Below are 14856 nucleotides of genomic sequence, written 5' to 3'. Positions count from 1 at the left end.
TGTAATTTTACCTACCTAATCTTAAAAATTGTAATAATAAAACTGAATTTTTATATAAAATACATGTTTTTACTACGAATGCGGTCCGCAAGATTAAAAAAAAAAAAATATATGGCCCGCTGCATAAAAAGGTTGAAGACCTCTACCCTAAAGGGTTGAAAAGTGTAAAAATAGAAAAAACTGCCAAGCCGGAACCGTTGAATCTATGAGTATGAAATTTGGTCAGTAGATTCGTTGCATGATGTAGACATCCGTAAGATAGGATTTTTCAAAATTCAACCCCAAGGGAGTTAAGTTAAAGGGTTAAAAAGTATAAAATGAAAAAAAAAATAAAAACTTTCTTAATCAATTTGATTTTAGTGAAAGTAAGAAGTACTCGTGACATTGCCTTAGCTGTAGCATTTTCTGGAATAGCTACATTGCTCGAGGGTGGTCGAACTGTCCTTGCTACCTTCAAACTAACACTCAATCTAACAACTTCGGTCACTTACGTTTGTAATATATTAAAACAAAGTAATTTTGCGGAAGTTTTAAAAAAATACAAAAATAATAGTGCGGGACGAAATTACAATGGAACATAATGGTGGTGTTGAAGCTTTAAATAGATATCTAAAGGATATAAGGGAAAATCAAAGATTAATGGGTGGTGTAACGGTTTTGCGGGCTGAAGACTTTAGACAAACTTTATCAGTAGAACCAAAAAGGACCAGAACTGATGAAGTTAATAAAGTCATGTCTTAATAGATCTACTTTGTGGCCTCAGAGTTATATACTCAAACTATCGAAATATATAAAGGTATACTTGTAAGAGTAAAAGTTTTCTGGTAGATTTGCAGATCTTTTACTTGAAATTGGTAATGGTGATTATCCATCAGTTAATGAAATGTTAACTATCCCAGAAAATGTGTGCACAGTCGTAACTACGGTTCAGGATTTAATATCAAAAATTAATCCAGATATTGCTCATATTCATGATAAACCTAAGGAATGGTTGTGTGAACGTGCTATACTCACTCCAAAAAATGACCAAGCAGTGGTTATCAATGATACACTGCTGATGTATTTTGAAGGGGAAGAAAAAGTATATACTTCGATAGATACGGCGGTGGTCAACATAGACGATGCAACTAATTATCCGGTTGAATTTTTAAATTCATTGAAACCACCGGGTATGCCACATCATAGGCTTATTCTGCGTGTGGGCACACTTATTATGTTGTGGCAAAATTTGAAACCACCTAAACTGTGCAATGGGACCTGGCTTAAAGTTAAAACTTTACATTGAAATATAGTAGAAGCCACAGTTTTAACTGGATGTGCAAAAGGGGAAACTGTGTTTGTACCACGAATCCCTTTAATTCCGAATGATCTTCTGTTCGAATTTAAACGATTCTCAAGTCTCAAGGCCAAACTTTCAAATTTGCAGGAATAGGTTTGCGAGAAAACTATTTTTCACATGGACAGTTCTACGTAGCTTGCTCACGCGTACGCTCACCCAGTATCTTGGTTATTTTGTCGCCTACTAATAGATCAGCGAAGAATATTGTCTATAGAGAAATTTTTTAGATAACATTTTAAAAAACTATTAGTAAAACATTTATTTTAAACCTTCGCTGCTAAAACTTATCGCCAACAAAGCTACGGTTGCTAAAAACTAACTTATAAAATAGGTTATGTCACAGTGCTTCCCAAATTTTTTTGACTCATGGCACCTTTTTTGATCTAAGGTTTTTTCAGGGCACCCTTCTCCAAGCCATAGCATGATTAATCATAAGGAAAATGTTATACCGGATAGTATTTCATGACGCCCCTGTACAGACATCGTGGCGCACATTTTAGGAACCGATGAGTTATGATAATAATTATTATCTTAAAAACTAAATAAAAATATGTATAAATAAAATATTATTTCAATAATCTTAATTAATTTAAATTGCAATAGATTAAACAAAATTTAATCGTGTTAGGTTACATAGATTTTTATACTTAAACCCGGCAACGACGGGTAATTTAGCTAGTATAATATATAAAATATAATTAATTAAACAAATTTTGTTTTTAACTTTTCCCACAAAATCTGTTGTGAAATGTTTGTCAAAAAATGTTTTTTATCTTATGCCAATTTTAATTTTTCTTAAAATGTAGTTTTTGTTGAATATGATTTTTAAAATCTGAAATTTTTAAGTGATTTAAATGTTGGGATAAAATGCTTTTTAAATTTTAAATCTCTCTTCCTACTAAATTATTTGTTGAATAAAAATTTGATTTCAGAATTCAACCTTATTGTCTCTGCTCCTCACTTGACTTTGATTGTAGCTTCAGAATTATATTTTATGTGTAATATATATTGATATCTTTAGATATGACTTTTAATTTCTTACTAGTTATATTAAAATAGATATATACATTTTTTATTCAGCGAAAAATATTTAACAGGCTTTGTATACTTGATGATGTACTTTTAATTCCAAACCGTCGTACATTAAAATTATAATAATACTCCAGGCTAAGCTTTTATGTAATTATTTCCTTTTTTTATCTTTTTATTTACTTCAAAGTATAAACTATTTGTTTATTTATTTATATATAAACTTAGTAGTATTAACCATTTAACAGTTTTTAATTTGTATTTCATTTTATTATAATTTTATTAAAAAAAAACTTATCACGACTTTTGGAATTTGTAATTGTATCTTAAAATTCCTACATTTGAAATATTAATTTAATACATACTAAGTATGTATATAAGTAATTATTTTCTAAAACTTAATATTTTATGTAACCTATGATATTTATTTATTTTCGATTTTCAATATTTATTATTGGGTGTAAAATTACAACCTTATAATAGGGAGTTTTCCTTTTTATTCAATTTTATGGAAACTTGCCTAAACGGAAATTATTGTTGGTCCCATATAATTCTACATAAGACAGGTTTTACTGTATATGTTTATGTACAACATACGCATATAGGGAACTGGTAAAACAGGGATGTTGTAAGTGACTTCTAAAACCATTATAGGTAGTCTATATAGTATATATTTATATTTTGGTAGTACCTATATATCTACCAGACGAATAATATTTTTCCTCTACTGAAACTATAACAAGGTTTCGATGAATTTAATTTTAAATTTGATTAATTTAGAATTAATTTAATTAAATTGCGTTTTGAATTATGTAAACGTTTTTAATTTCGTGAAAACCGGATCAAACATGCGGTCTACTACACATATTTTTAGAATATAATATGTAATAATATGTATTAATATATAATAAATAGAATATAATAGTATATTCTAAAATCAATGGTAGGTAATATCAAAGATTGGCCATACATATACATATTCTTTAAACATAAACTGTAAAGGATCATGCATTATCATCAAATATTTTGTTATAAAAAATAAATCTTATGTAAATCATTTTTTCGTTCACATCAAATTCAGATGTAAAACAATATTGAATAGATGATTTTATTTTTAAAAATTAGATAGTTGGGATCCTCCAAAAACTGTGGTCATAGATATTCTGCCTTGTAACTGCATGTTTAATGTTTAATTGTTATGAATTTATATAAGTATCCTATTTTTATCGATTGAAAAATGTTGAGTTACTAAGAATTAAACAAGTGACTTAATTAGAAACAAAATTATTTTACATTGACTGAAACCTTAAAATCTATTCGAAATATATTTGAACTATAATTATTTTCGACAAGGAAGTAATAGGAAATACATTAAATTCGGTTCATTGAAACAATTTTTTTTTTATTCAATAACTTTTGTAGGTCATGTTTAAAATGGGTACAATAAATTTTATTTAAAATATATTATCGTTGCACTAATAATTATTTTTATTGTTTTTAGAATATACTATTCTACTACGATTATGCGAGTTGTAATAAACCATCCGGTGTTATACTATTGGAAGGCAGTTATTGCTCAAAATTAGATTTTTCTAGCGGTACGTCAAAAGTCACTGGAAAGATTCATCCGGAAAATGAGGTTGACTAAATAATAAACTAAAATTACCAAACAAAACAAACTTATATGTTTTAATTTTACAGCACTGTTTCGTTATTTCTTACAATCATCCACAAATGCGACAATACGAGTTTCGTGCATCCACAGAAACGTCTTGTAAGACTTGGGTGAACGCATTGAAACAAGCCAGGTAAAAAATATTGTTAACACATTCACATTCATTTCAATCCTGGATAATTCATCGAATTGTTATGATTTCGATATTAGTTTCAATAAGTTGCTGTTACAAAAAGAAGAACTTGAACAGCGGCATTTGCATTTGCTGCAAGTAGTCGAGAGTGAAATGACTGCGAAATGGCAGTACACACAACAGTGTGAGGAGTTGGCAACCGAAATAAAAAAACTCCGAGCAGAAGTAATAAATTACAAAATAATATTATAGCTCGTAGCTTATTAGGGTTTTTTTTTTGTTTTTTTAAACAAATTTGTTTAGTACTCGCTCAAACGTTTTACAATCTTTACTAAATATTTTAAACATATACCAAGGAAAGATGATTGATCTCTTTTCATTTGATAATCAAATTCGATCACGACTACTATATAGAAACTGATTTTAACTATTCGAGAGCATGGACTGAGACCATAATGATTTTAACGGTTCCTGTTAGGGTTCGGGTCTTTACAATATTTTTTTAGGGTTTTAGGTTAAATTATTAAATTAGGATTTCATTAAGTTCAAAATTTAGGTTCCGGTTAGAATCGGTTTAAACCGGTTTCTAATGTTTATTTTTGAGTATTTTTTTTTCAAATAAAAAATGTTAAGTCTTACATGTACATGTTACACTAATTTAGGTAGCTACTGTTAAAAGTTTTACCCCATACGAAAGACGTAATTCACTGTTTATATTTTTTCGTGAAATTATATCTTAAGGTTGTAATGTAGAACTCAAATTAGGTACCTAAGTAAGTCTTTTTTCAAAAAAAAATTACAGATTAAATAATAGATCGGTATATAATGAAATAACTAATATAAACTAATTAGTAATTTTAACTAAATTAACTTAATAATTTAACTAATGTCATATTTAAATAATTTATAATTATCAATAGAGATTTTTTATATTATACAAAACCAAATCAATAAAACGAGTAGTGTTTACTGTATAACTTGCATATATTTACCATTTAAAAAAATCATCATCATTTTTGTGAAAGTAAAAATAAATTTCAAATTTATTCATAGAAATTATTTTCCATTATCGACGTTATCATGTAACATACATTAAATTCATACACTATTACAATATTAATAATATTATTAATGTAATTATAATAATATACATAAGTTTTTACGTTCTTGTAATTCATATTATCATTTTCGATCGTTGACCATCGTCGTCGATTGTAACGGTCCCCGACATATGGACGACGCGACCGGAAATAACATTACGTATTTATTACATTATAATATTATATAAAATATAATTTTTGTTTCTAAAAAATAAATTTTTTGTTTAAATGTTTAAAAGTTACTATTTAGTTTTTAATACAGTAATTTACTTCTAATTAACTATTTGAAAACCGAAAAAAATCCTAAAAAATCGGCCATTTTTTTTAGTATTCTTTAATAGGGGTTTAGGTTTCGGTTAGGGTCTTTTAAAAATGTAAAATACAGGTTACGGTTATTTTCGATTCTTTAATTTACATAAGATTATAGGTTCCGTAACCGGTTATTTTCGGTCCGGTCTCAACCCCTGTTCGAGGGTATTCGAAAAATTCAATAATTAATGAAACAGAGACGTATACATTTTTACTAATGCGTTTGTATTTTGTACGAAAAGCTAATCGTGGTATAACTTTCATACACGTAGCTAAGACCAGCTAAGGGATATTGGTTTTCTTAACACATGCATGCCACTTGAATATAATCATTGGATTAGTACCAATGGACACCGTAATTTTTGGGTGTCCTTTATAATAGGTGTTAACATTAAAGAAGGAACTGCGCCCGTTGACGTCATATGGCGGGTCCACCACTGGCTCATTCGACGGTGGTACTGGTTCATACTCGCGAAGACAATCCAAGGACAGTTTCATATTTTCGGACCCTGCTACTTTCAATGTCCAAGACTCAATCGAAATGCGCAAAATCAAAAAGGTGCAAAGTTTCTTCAGGGGTTGGCTTTGTAGGAGACGGTGGAAACAAATCGTGGAACAGTACATAAAAAGTCCTCATGCGGAAAGCATGCGAAAAAGAAACAGGCAAGTCTACACATCGAATAATATTATACACAATACTCTTTACCTACTGGTAGGTAAATTACCATTGATTTTATAATATGTTATAAAATCCATTATTATACTCATATCACGCAGTACACTAGTTTACGTTTTGATAGTTTTGATAGTTTATTCGTTTTTTTTTTTTTTACAAAGAGAAAACATTACATTAGACCAGTGGTTTCAACCTTTTTAACAATGCGGCACACTTCATCTACAAAATGTTGGCGACACAACAATCCATATATTATGTGAACCATATTTTATGTTTATAAATGTACACTGTTTACAGTTACTCTATTGAAGGTTATTAAATAATAATAATAATAAATAATATTAATATTAACTGTGAAATATATTAATACAATTGATCGATCAAGATGGTTGCGACAGGCATACAATAAATAATAAATATATATACGATTAGTTCGATCAGTTTTCGTCGAATATCGATAATAAGCTGATAAATACATACTTATAAAACAATTTATAGATTTATCGCGGCACGCCGGTTGGGAACTACTGCATTAGACATTAGATTATTATTTATATTGTAAATTTAACTGTCATGCAGTAAATTAATTCAGTATTTTTGCTTTATTGATATTATCTATTAATATATCTTTAAAGCTCACTTTAATACTAACTAAACATTATTTTTCTGTACAATAACTTATTTTTTTTACACAGATGTTTGAATATTGTTGTCAAACAGATCAATACCATTTTCATTAAATATGATTTATTTTTTTTATTCATATATTTATTTTTTTGAGTAACTCTTACAATATTTAAATTCTTAAACCACTAATAACCACTTAAACCAAAATTGGTTTCACATAATTTGTATACCTACTCTTATTAATTAAAAAAATTTGTTATACCATTTCAAAAAAATTAGCTATTGAATAATACAAGTTAAACTATAAATATAAAATGTGTATATAACATATTATATATTTTCGTCATCATACAGTTGATAACATTGTTAAACCGTAAATAGATTTAACATTTCATTTTAATTTGTAATTATAATTACATTGTGTTTAAAGTACACACACCACGATTCAACATCACTGCGGGTGTCGCCCAAGGTAGTGATTTAGCACCTGACCTCTATAAAATGTATACTGCTGATATCCCTCAAACCTCCAACACACTATTAGCCACCTTTGCAGATGACACAGCCTTATTGTTCACAAGCGATGATATTTTTACAGCTGCACATAACTTGCAATATCACGCAAGCTTTATTGAAGCCTGATACAAAAACTGGTAGATTTAAATAAATGAGAGTATGTCAACTCAAGTTACCTTTACTCTCCGCCATGGTATTTGTCCCTTAATCAAATTAAACAACGCAAATATTCCTGTAAGAAATGAAACTAAATATCTCGGCATTTTAGTTGACAAGCGTTTAACTTGCGGCTCCCATCTCAAAAACAAGAGAAAAATGGCGAATAGTAGACTCCATATTTTTCGACCTCTCCTAAAGTCCAAACTCAAATTTAAATTAAAAATGTCCACAAATCTTATTCCTAACTAGCCTCCACGCAAATGATACAATCACCTTATACTAAAACTAGATAAGTAATTAATCTATACAATTTTACATGGGGTATTACCAGTGGGTGACTTCCCCTATCAAGTGACTCATGTTATGTTCATATTATATATATTGTTATCACAATGACTTATACAAATTATGTGTATAGATTGTCTTTTCATTTCAAATAAAAAAAGAAAAAAAAAGGTCACACAGATATCTTTCTTGTATTATTTCTGTGCGTCTAATAAAATATTAAATGTTATTGTACTTGACATAATATCTCTGAACAAACAATATATTATTTTTTTTAATTTTTTAGTCTAGTCTTTCGTATGGTCGAAGCTGAGGAAGAATACGTGAGCCAGTTGGAAGTTTTAGTCACGTGTTTCCTACGGCCGTTACGGATGGCAGCCAGCTCAAAAAAGCCACCGTGCACTCACGAAGACATAAGTTCGATATTCTTAAACAGCGAGACTGTATTGTTCTTACATCAGATATTTTACAAAGGACTGACAACTAGAATGGAAAATTGGCCCACTTTAATTCTAAGTAAGTAAACTGCCGCCGAAGTGTCATAGTTTACGCAGTGTTGTAAAAAATACTTGTTCTCGTCAATATTGTTATTTGTAATTTTGTTCATGTCATTATCTTCGTGCGATGCGTAGCCGTGCGTTGCACATCCGCAGCCCTCATCGGCGGCAGTGATAAGCCTCCGTGTGCGACCAACCGGGTACGTAATCGCGCTGTTGTCATCGCGCGTAAATGTTCGTTATTGCACGTTTTCAAGTTTTTGTCGGTTATGTTTTTCAGTAAAAGTTAAAGTCATTAAAGTCATGTTCTCAGTACCACAAAGTTTCATAAGTTCTCGTGTTTTTTGGTTTAGTGTGGTGGCACTGAGACATTTATCTTCATTTTGTGGTGTCCGTCGGCCAGAGCTTTCGTGGTGAATGTTGTCGGCACCGTCTCGCTTTCGTCTTTATGTCTTCGTGGTGTGCACATCAAATTTCATTTTGTCAAGTTTTCATACGTCCGCAGCCATTTTGTTTAAACCACGTTTTTGAGTATTGTCATTTTCGTTTGTGAATCGACCGTTTGGTAAAGTATCGTTTGAGGCAATCTGATATTTTCCAGTGATTAATTTCGTTGTTTTTCAGTTTTACCAGCGGTCGCTTTGTGAATAACGTGTTTTTATTCATTGTGTCATCGTCCAGGGCTGTGTAACATTGCAATTTTTTCGTTAGTGACTGTGTTTTGCTGGTCGCACGTACCAGTCGCTATGACTTATTTCTTTCATACACTGCGGTGTGCCGTCGTAGGCAATTGTAAAGTCACAGTGCTGGTGCGGTCGCGTTGGGATAAAATCCGCCATCAATCACAGTCGCATGTGAGTATTGGTCGACTATATTTGTTTTGTGTCATTTGTGTAAGGGCCGACGAGCCTTGCCGTTCATAGGCAAATTATATATACTTATTACTAATTATATTATATTTTTCAATTTTTATTATTATATTCTAGTTGTGCCACTGAAGGGCCAACCTGTATTTATAGTTATTAATATCATTGTATTAGGCCACCATAGGCAAATAATTTATCATTTACATTTAATCCATATTATTTAGTTTATTATTTACACATAATATTACATTAATTTATTTACCTATAATTGTTGTGCCAACTAGGCAATCTAATACATTATTTTTATTACTATTACTATTATTACTATTATTATTGCATTATACAGTCCACTTAATCTTTAATTTGTATTTTTATATTTCTTATATTTATTTATTAATTTTCAACACAACGCGTTGTAACGTTGAATTCCCCTCGAATGGTTATTGCCATCACCAGGGCAACACTTCTTCTTATACTTTTAAAAAGTATTTGAGTGATTACTCGAATACTTATTAAATAAAGTATTTAAAATACCACCCAAATATTATTTATAGTAGATTGTTTGAAATAATTTTCAAATAAAAAAAAAATGATTCAATAATATTCTAGGTTTATTAAACAACAATTTGAGTGTTACATTTTAAAAACATTATTTGCTCGAAATGCTGATCTGTGTTTGTGATTTACGGGTGTATAGACCGTCGGTATTACAATGACAAAGAGTGTTTTCAAGAGAGGAATAAATAATAAAAGAAAAAGACTCAATATAGATAGTAAATAGTTAATATTATTAATATATATATATACAGTGTGATCACGATTAAAGGTAATACTAAATATCTCAGGTGGATGATCTTGTATTGAAGTAAATATTTTAGAAGACCTAGAGGGCATTTAAATACAAATTTATTCATGATTTTCAAATTTTTAACACTTATGATGTGCGCATGCGCAATATAACTTACATTTTTTTAAATGGAAACACTACTTTTTTTTTACATATTTGGATAGATTATTTTTTTTAAAAAATTTTTTGTGTTATAAGTTTTTTTCTATTTACAAAATTGACCAAAGTATAGTAAATCAAAATTTGAATTTAGGCATAATTCGTGTTTAATGGAATAACCATATATAACCACTATAAATAATAAAATAAGTGTGAAATAATTATAAATATAATTTTTAGTTTACGATATTTTTTTGAATTTCGTCAACTGTATTAATTAAATGTATAGTAACAAAATATTTATATTAAATACAAAATATAATGTATTAAATAAATTTTTCTTATGAATTGTTCAAAATTTTCACTATAATGTTCCAAACATGATTCAAGTTGCCTTAAAAATTCAGTCGAAGTTGCCGCCTTGATTTGGTCCTCACTTAAAATATCACAAGCTGTCTGTATTTTGTTTTTTAAGTCCTGGAGATTAACAGGTGGATAAACTGCATAAACCACAACCTTCAAATATCCCCAGAAAAAAAAAAAATCCAATGGCGTTAAATCTGGGGATCGTGCAGGCCAAGGAACGACGCCATAAGTACCAATCCAGCGGTCCGGAAATATTTTATTTCATTGTCATGTAACAATAACTGCATTGTGATCTGGTGCTCCATCTTGCTGAAAAACATACGTTCTCGTTTTTCTAATGAAACATCTTCCAACAGTCTTGGTAGCTCGTCGATTAAAAAATTAAGATATCGTCTACCACTAAGCGTTCCATTATAAAAGAACGGCACTATTAGCTTTCCACCAATTAACCTGCACCATACATTCCCAGACCGTTTGAAAATTGGTTTCACGTGACCAGTGAGAATTTGTGTCATACCAGTATCGATAATTTTGTTTATTCATAAGGCTGTTGTTAGTTAATTTTGATTCACCATTCCAAAGAATATGATTGATAATCGAAGTATTATTATGAAATTTAATATTGAACCAGGCTATAAATTCTAACCTACGAATTGAATCTCCTACACGCAAATGTTGAACAAAATCGACTTTATATGGATGTATTTTATGTTTTTTTAGAATTTTTTGGACATCACCATATGAAACTCCAATTTCGCGAGCAACATATCTAATTGACGAATGTGGATTAGCACTTTATGTATGTTAGTAATTGTAACTCTGTATTGTCATCAAACATATTTACTCAACGCTTTTGTTGGTTGATTTATCTGTCAGGAAATCTTCCTTCCTGATTTAATCCTTGTAAAAGTCGTACAACATAATTATAAGGTGGATGGTATCTTTCTGGGTATCGTTCGATATATTTCTTAGCAGCTAGGCGTGCATTACGCTGACATTCGCCATCAATTAAAATTAACTCAACTTTTTCAGTGTTACTCATATTTAAACAATTATAATTTATAAAAGTACTTAATGACCAGACATACATGGATAACGCACACACATTGGTTCGGGTTTAGTTAAAGAACTAAAGTTAAATTATATTTTTCATCAAACTTCCTTCATACCTTCAAAATTACATTAACTGATTATCATATCGTTATTTGAGATATTTTAAAATAAAATAAAATTTCACTGTAAAAATTATTAAAATTTTAATCGTATTATAGCAGTTTACTAATCAAAAATTATCACATAATCTAGATATTCTTTCTGGTAACCTACAGTATTATTAAATTATTATTTTTAAACAGATAAAGTAAATCAAACATTTATCTGGCACTTATTTACATTGGTTATAAATGGAGATACACGAATTATGCCTAAATTTAAATTTTGATTTACTATACCTTGGTCAACTTTGTAAATAATAAATATAATGCCAATACAATGACAAATAAAATAAAATTACCGTGGTTGCCCGATGCCAAATGAGTATGCACGTTCCCGTACCGTTTAACGAAAAAATACAATAACAAAACCAACGGCATATATGTCAAAAAACCGAGAAAAGAAAACAACAATTACGACGACACTGTCCGTTGACGGAACACATAAAAAGCACACAAAAACTTTTACGCACGGTCAACATACGCTCCGTTCATATTCGGACCGTTGCGTGTCGGAGCGGAGCAGAGCGAGTGGTTGATAAGACGCGCGCAAATTCAAACATGGCCTGAACATTAGTTCTATTTTTTTGGAATAATTGCACCTCCAACACTTAATACTCACTGCATTATCACTGTGATCAATTGTTTTTAATAGATTTGGATATTGTGTCTGAATACAATTAAATTATATAACCTTTAAGTTTTAATAAATAATTAAATTTTTTAATGTAAGTAAATACTAAATTGTGTATTTGTGTGTTATTTAAAATTAATTTAACGCACACACAAGATAGATTGTACTTACACTAAAATGTTTTCTTAAATTATTAAACTTCTTATAAAAAAAATATCCTCAATAACTCTTAATACTTTAAAATATTTTTGAAAATTTGGCCATGGTAAAATTGGTACTCCTAATTTTTCAATCTGATCTACTTCGTTTGGAGAATCACAATCACTTATTGTATAAAAATTTAAAATAATTTAAATAATGAGAACAAGATAATATGGATATAACGTTGATGCAAAACAACAATCTGTAGATCATAGGAACATTTGATTTTAGAACGTAAACTACAAGCTACTACAAACTATTAATTTTCATTTATTTGTTATTATTATATTTTATTTTTTCTGAGTATCTTCACTTTTCATAAAAAAATTGTATCAATCCTGTCTAAAAGCTTATTTGTATTCGTATTGATGGTTTTATAATAATTTGAAGTATTGATAACATACGAATACTTTTTTGTTAAAACTTTCAATATTACACTATATGATAAAAATCTTATAAACAATAATAAATTACGAATACTTTCTTAGCTTGTGTTTTTAAATGCTTGATATTTCTATGTTTTTTCTGATACAAAATTTTTTTTTTTCGTTTCAGTAATTTCGATCTTCTTAAATTACTTAAAACTGCCAATGGCAACATATATAAATTATACATTGCAAAAAATAAATGGAAACTTTTAATATTTTTCAGTATTTTTGTATTGTTTATATTATTCATTTTTTCTCTTAGATTGAGAGAATATTGTAGAACGTTCGGCATCAAGTGGCAGTCGCCAATAGAAACAAACATCCTTGATATTCGCTTCAGACTTTGGTAATCACTAGAAACTTTTCCATACAAAACTTTACTCGGGTAAAATAAATATAGCAATCTTTTCTTTCTCCCCGAGTCGTTGGCTATTATTTTCTACCACTCATTCACTATATACCTTTCTATATTCTCCATTATTTTCTCTTCGACTCTATTTCTACGGTTTCTAACACTATAACAATGTTTCATACTTGATTTCTAATACGAAAAACTGTCGAATTTTATGACTCATGCTTCACCCGGCACATATTTTACATTTAATTTATTGATCCGTCAAAATTTCCTAAACTTGATGCGCTGTAAAATTAATGTCAAGTTCATGGCATCTATAAATCATTATATACTAAAGATGATGAGACAAACACGTCTTATTAAAAATTAAATAATGTAATATAATTTTTAACTAATAACAAAATTACATTACCTTTTCAGGTGATCTTTTCGATATATTATTGCCTATGTTGACAATCTATCAAGAATACGTTAGAAATCATCATTACAGTCTACAAGTGTTGACTGAATGTAAACAAAATCCCGCGTTTGTTAACCTTCTGGAGCGATTAGAAAATAAACCAGCCTGTCATGCACGTTCATTAGAAAACTTCCTAATAGTGCCGATGCATCAGGTAAAATCCATAATAATAGTGAAGTATATAATAAACGTTAATGTTGCATCCCCTATGTTAATTATTTTTAAATTTAAAATCCTCAATGTAAGTTAAAATTTAAATTAAATGAAATTATTTAAATAAAATTTAAATATGATTTATTGAAAATAGTTAAAGAACTATATTCATAACTATAGTTAATTAGTTGAAGTACTCTATATTCAATATTATGGCGATATCACCTGACCGGATATGTTAACTTTCATAAAAAACAAATTTTAAAACATATTCATCGATTATTTTTGTAATCTATTAAATGCATAATATTAAAAGGCTTTTTAAACAGAAATTAAGTACGGCATTGTTATATTTTTGATGCATGAACATCAAAAAAAAACTTTAATATTTTCCATCAGAATAAATGTTTAAATGTAGCACATTGAAATGATAAGTTTATTTTATTTTACGGCCGTCTCATTGGAATATCTCAGAAATATTTGTGATATAATAATGATTTATATTTATTTATTTGCTAATTTATATTACATTATATTACACATATAAAGATTATTATTAGATATATTACCATTTATTGGAAAATTAACTTTTCACATAACATGGTATTGTTTTTGTTCAGTTTGTGGTACGCAAACGCAAAAACCAAAAAGAGTTACAAACATTTATATTTTTATAATTTTTGCAAAATAAAATCAATTACTTTTTTATTTGTATGATATAGAATCATGACTATTATTTAAATATATATACATTCAGAAACAATAAACACATATACATACATGAGGTAGTTTCAAAACGAAACTAATGACTGGATAAAGCTGATTAAATTAGCTAACAATGTTAACATAATACCAGATATTTACGTATGAGTAAAATAAATTACAATAAAT

General features: G+C 28.9%; 1 protein-coding gene across 4 annotated transcripts in view; it reads left to right on the top strand.

Moving 5' to 3' along the window:
* The window catches only part of LOC112681780 (ras-specific guanine nucleotide-releasing factor 2-like), a 58366-nt gene that overhangs the window by 33547 nt on the left and 9963 nt on the right, over nucleotides 1-14856 (top strand). For 3 of the 4 annotated variants that reach the window (XM_025552094.1, XM_025552093.1, XM_025552096.1), the window contains exons 3-8: nucleotides 3870-4007; nucleotides 4070-4176; nucleotides 4254-4401; nucleotides 5968-6248; nucleotides 8135-8364; nucleotides 13773-13966. In XM_025552094.1, coding sequence (XP_025407879.1) covers nucleotides 3870-4007; nucleotides 4070-4176; nucleotides 4254-4401; nucleotides 5968-6248; nucleotides 8135-8364; nucleotides 13773-13966 — 1098 coding nt within the window. The remainder of the gene's footprint in view (nucleotides 1-3869; nucleotides 4008-4069; nucleotides 4177-4253; nucleotides 4402-5967; nucleotides 6249-8134; nucleotides 8365-13772; nucleotides 13967-14856) is intronic. The other variant, XM_025552095.1, reaches the window with a different exon arrangement.

This window comes from Sipha flava, unplaced genomic scaffold (assembly GCF_003268045.1).
Source record: "Sipha flava isolate LNK unplaced genomic scaffold, YSA_version1 197_pilon_pilon, whole genome shotgun sequence".
NCBI lineage: Eukaryota > Metazoa > Arthropoda > Insecta > Hemiptera > Aphididae > Sipha > Sipha flava.
The sequence above is the reverse complement of the archived record's forward strand: the minus strand, read 5'-3'. Positions and strand labels throughout refer to the sequence as shown.